The following is a 4,473-nucleotide window of genomic DNA, read 5'->3' as shown; positions in this document are numbered from 1 at the left end:
AAGCAAGTTTGTTGATTCCGGCGAGTTACGCAATACGCAGGCAACGGCAACGCACGCGGAAACAGATCGATACCACCGAGACACACAGGCACGCACGCGAAAAGAGATTGATTCAAGCTAAAACACCACCGTATGGAGACTTGGAGAGGCAGTGCGACGGCCTTGAGCGGCCGACGGCGGGGAGCAGCAGCACAGAGCGGTGGCAGACAGGCAATGAGCGCGGCACCGCCGTTATCTGGTACTCCGCCAGTCACGGACACTGCTTCTGTGCCGTAACTGCACCTGCAGTTGGGTCATCGACATGTGGGCCACGGCACTGAAGCTCCGTCCGCCAGTCACCGCGGTCATCTGGTACTCCGTCGGCATGGCCACCGACAGACTGGAAGAGAGCGGTGCGAGGAGGGAGAAGCGGCCATTAGCAGAGGGACAAGAAAAGAAATGCAACTAAAGTATAGCTATCAAATGGCGGGGTGTCGCACGTCAGATTGCACAAAATTCCCCACTGGGATTTTAGTAAAACCGCAGAGAAATGGCACAACACCTGGTTCAAACTTCAAAGAAGCCATGCATCTCAAAATTTTGGCGAACATACGTCGTGGCAATTCACACGTCCACTTTTGAGTAAAGAACCCCGTAAAGAGCCCGTGCTTTCAAGTGCAAGGAATTACAGGCACCTAACTCCGAAGAATGCGGCTCATTGTGTAGTAGCAGAAGCTCCATGCGATTTTCAGGACAAGGGGGAAATGGGAGTAAATTGTGCCAGTATATGTGTATCTCCTTTGTCTACTTCACGTATGTGTAACTATGTGGGAACCAGCTTTCCAGGAGAGATCTCTTGATCCTCAGGACTAGGGCGAAGAGGCCATAACAAGGGAAGTGAAGCAGTGCCACCACCAAGTACCTGCATGAGTACAGTTTATTGAGATCACAGTTTAAGGCAGCAAGGTTGCAAGTTCAAACAGGAATGGAGATTTATGTTAAAAATTCACTATAATCAAGTATCTCAAAAAGATTCTGAAACAATTTAATCGAAATTTATGCAAGAACCTGAAACAGTAATCAGATTATGAAGCTGTTCAGAATTCTGTTGACTAGTCTTCTTGATAATCTATTCACCAACGGTTGACCCCAAAATGTATCCCCCAACAAACAACCATACTCTGGATTGATATCTAAGTTCATTCTTGACTTATGAATGCTAGGTATGTACCATGCCCAGTCTAGATTGTATACAAAGGTACTAATTCATTAATGAAGCAGCTGCACATGGAAGAATAGCACTACAAAAGTACTTTTTGTCAAGCAGAGCTTACCAGACAGGTGCTCGAGGGTATGTCAAGTCTAGGAATGGGTAAGGCCACCTGGAAAAATAGTATAACATAAACACAAGAATATTTTTTCCACGATTAAAGATTCAATATAATAAAAGATGTAAGTAAAAGTATTACCAAATCGACACATTAGCATGGATGATCCACTGAACACTGACAAAAAGTCCTGTCCAGAGCATGAAATATGATATTCTAAACCATGGAAAACGCTGCAATTTTAGATTAAACGGTCAATATAAAGATCAGAAGATTGTGGTATGGATCAATATATTCTGGCACAAGACATTTACCAGGCTATTCAAAGCAGTATCACCGATTATGAAGAGAGCATTGAGTGAATGTGTTCCAATCAGCAACTGCAGTATGCAATCACAAAACAGTAGTAAGACATGCACCAAAGAATATGTTCACCAAAGGATGTGTGAGACACTCAGTCATTCATTAGCACAGCTCCAAACCAGGATGGAACTAGAGGAGTCCTATTTAGACTTCTATGTATGGTTTTAGAGTAGATTTAGAATAAAAAATACAATAATGAAGTAACAAATCATAGTATTGGTTATAAAAAAAGTGGCAACAATTCTTCCCATTTCTCTGGACTAACAAATACTAACTTAAAAGGTCCCAGAGAATACAGTTTGTAAAATCTGTGATCGAAAACTCACAAAATTCATTTGATACTGATTCCGGGCAAGAAAAGGGTAGAGAATGAACCAAAACACCATATCCGTAAGCATCACAGCACCTGCATTTGTCTGAAAACAAGCATATCAAAATCGGGCGGGCAACAAACACCAAATCCGTAATCATCACCATTCATTGGCTGGCCAAAGTTCATAATGCTTTCAGTTAAAGAATAGCTATAATAATGTAAAAGAATTACATGTCAAGCAATTACACTTTCAGATTATGTTATTTGTTTTTTCCATCAATCACAACACACCTACTGTTCAGCAGTTAAAACTCGGAAAATCATGTGCACTTTGTATTTAAATAAATATGACGAATTACCTGAAACATAATCTGGAACAGATAACCCCAAAATCCTGCAATTTCCCGACCATTATGTGTTCTATTGAAACAAGAACTTTTGATGGAATCGTCGTATGTACTTTCCCCCGTTGGAGCAATGATATAAGAGCCATGATCTCCATCAGATTTAGCCGTCTTGCACGCGTACTGATAACATCCATAGAAAGAAAGCACCGAACCAAGCTAAAGATGAAGAAGGTGCACGTTAGAGGTATCACCTAGTAAGTGACAGCAAAATAGGCAATGAGGAAGCATGCGGATACAACAAATTGCGTGCTATACAATCAAAAAATATTTTATATTGGCCATTTGTTCAAATTCTGGCAGAACATGTTGTCATTCTCATGTGTAGGCAAGAATAAGTGGTCACAACAAGTTTACTGTAGCAAACAACATACCCCAAAGTACAAGGTGACAAGCAAGAAGGTCCACCTGTCAAATGTAGAGAACAAACAAAATCAAATAAGTTTCTGAATATTACTTGGTACGAAATGGATACTTCGCGTTATCTTTCAGCTGTTGTTAGCGAAACTTCACAGGCAGCAATACGAGGAAGGAAGAAGTAGCTTACTGAGTGTAGTAAAGGAAGACGGTCCATCCATCGACAATAACATCAGAGACAAGCACCGAAGCCATGAACAAGAACGACACAAGGCGAAAAGCCAGCAGCCAAGCGGGATGGATCTCCTCAAGGCACGGCTTCCAGCAGTCCTCAAGATACACAACTCCGGGTCCGATCCTGGGCCGAGCCTCCTCTCTGTCGCCCCCCTCGTCGTTGCCGGCCGGCGAACTTGGCCCCTCGTACTTCCAGATCAAGTAGAACGCCAGGGCCATACAGGAGTAGACCCAGGTCGCGCAGAGCATGAACCTCCAGTTGAGCCAGTAGCCCGGGTCAGTGGTGTCCATGACCATGGCTGATTGCAATGCTGACACCAAATTGACAAATGATAACATATTTTGTCAGGCTTTTCTACAGAACTGTATAATAATATACATACTTGTGGATGTGACCAAGAGAAAAGCCATTTTCCCCTGTTCCATGCCGACAAACAGAGATATTTGCCGAACAGTGAAAGAAAAAGGGGAATGGAATCAGGTGGTGCCCCCACGGAAAAGGCAAAGACGCAAGCTTTGCGCCATGATTCCGTGATCCAGTCCACGCCCACACGGAGCACAAGAACAGTAAACAGCGGGCATCAAGAAGCCTCGCGGCGCAGGTGGGAGACAGAGAGAAAGGGGGACAGAGCAGAGCTAATTACCGGTGATCCGTCAGTAGACCCGCACGCTGGACTCCCTGACGAGCGTGGGGGAAGAAGGAAAGAAGCGGCCTTCTCCAAGCTCCCGCCTCCCTATCTCACCAGCTCCGCCTGATTACCGCTGTCAGATCGGAGAAACGCATGCGCATCAGTACAGCGCGAATCATAAATGCTGGGGATAGGACCAGGGGGTGGGGCGTGGATCGATCTTTACCCACGGCACTGTCCGTTTTCCGGTCTTCCTCTGAGGTCGCCGGCGCCAGGGACGGAGGGATCTCCGGAAGCGTCGGGGCCCGGGAGTCGTGGACTGGTGTCCCGTCTACCAGTCTCACTCGCTCGCGGCCACAGACAGGAGTCGGCGGCTGTGGGGTGGGGGGAGTGAAGAAAGAGGGAGGCCGGCCGTGGGGAGCCACGTATCCAGTGTCTGATTCCAGGTCGCTCCACGGTGGTGGCGATGTGGGCGGGTGACGTGGTGGACCCGATGACATCTCCGCTTCTCCCTCCGACTTGGCGTGGCTGACTCGTCGGCAGGAGTCGTTTGCTTGTGCCGTTTTGTCTTTGCCACCCGGGGCAGTCGCAAATCGCCAAACAGTGTCACCAAGGAAGAGACGAGTTTGGGAGTGTCCAATTGGCACTTGACCAAAAATCAATTGCGTTTCTTTCATTCTAGACTAGAAGCGTAGGCCGCGCATTCGAGGCCTTTAGGTCTTAATAACTCATAATTTTTGGCGCAATCGGCCGACCTGAATACACCACGCGACACTTGCAAACACTCGCAGCAGAATCAATAGAGTTGCACCTTGTGTCCTGTTGTTGCAGTAAGAACAATCAACGACGACTTAGTGGATTGTTTG

The 4,473-nt window shown here is 46.2% G+C and overlaps 1 protein-coding gene across 1 annotated transcript; it reads right to left on the bottom strand.

Moving 5' to 3' along the window:
• Nucleotides 1-545: 545 nt before the first annotated feature.
• LOC125542762 lies at nt 546-4,072 on the bottom strand. Its single transcript, XM_048705936.1, has 10 exons — nt 3,834-4,072; nt 3,623-3,740; nt 2,935-3,289; nt 2,762-2,795; nt 2,343-2,546; nt 1,997-2,086; nt 1,622-1,687; nt 1,449-1,540; nt 1,314-1,361; nt 546-901 (listed from the first exon to the last, which is right to left on the bottom strand). The coding sequence occupies exons 3-10, from the start codon at nt 3,273-3,275 to the stop codon at nt 784-786; spliced, it is 993 nt and encodes a 330-aa protein (XP_048561893.1). The 5' UTR covers nt 3,276-3,289; nt 3,623-3,740; nt 3,834-4,072; the 3' UTR covers nt 546-783.
• Nucleotides 4,073-4,473: the final 401 nt, after the last annotated feature.

Source organism: Triticum urartu, chromosome 3, assembly GCF_003073215.2.
Source record: "Triticum urartu cultivar G1812 chromosome 3, Tu2.1, whole genome shotgun sequence".
NCBI lineage: Eukaryota > Viridiplantae > Streptophyta > Magnoliopsida > Poales > Poaceae > Triticum > Triticum urartu.
Note: the sequence above shows the minus strand (reverse complement) of the source record. Positions and strands in the feature narration are given on the sequence as shown.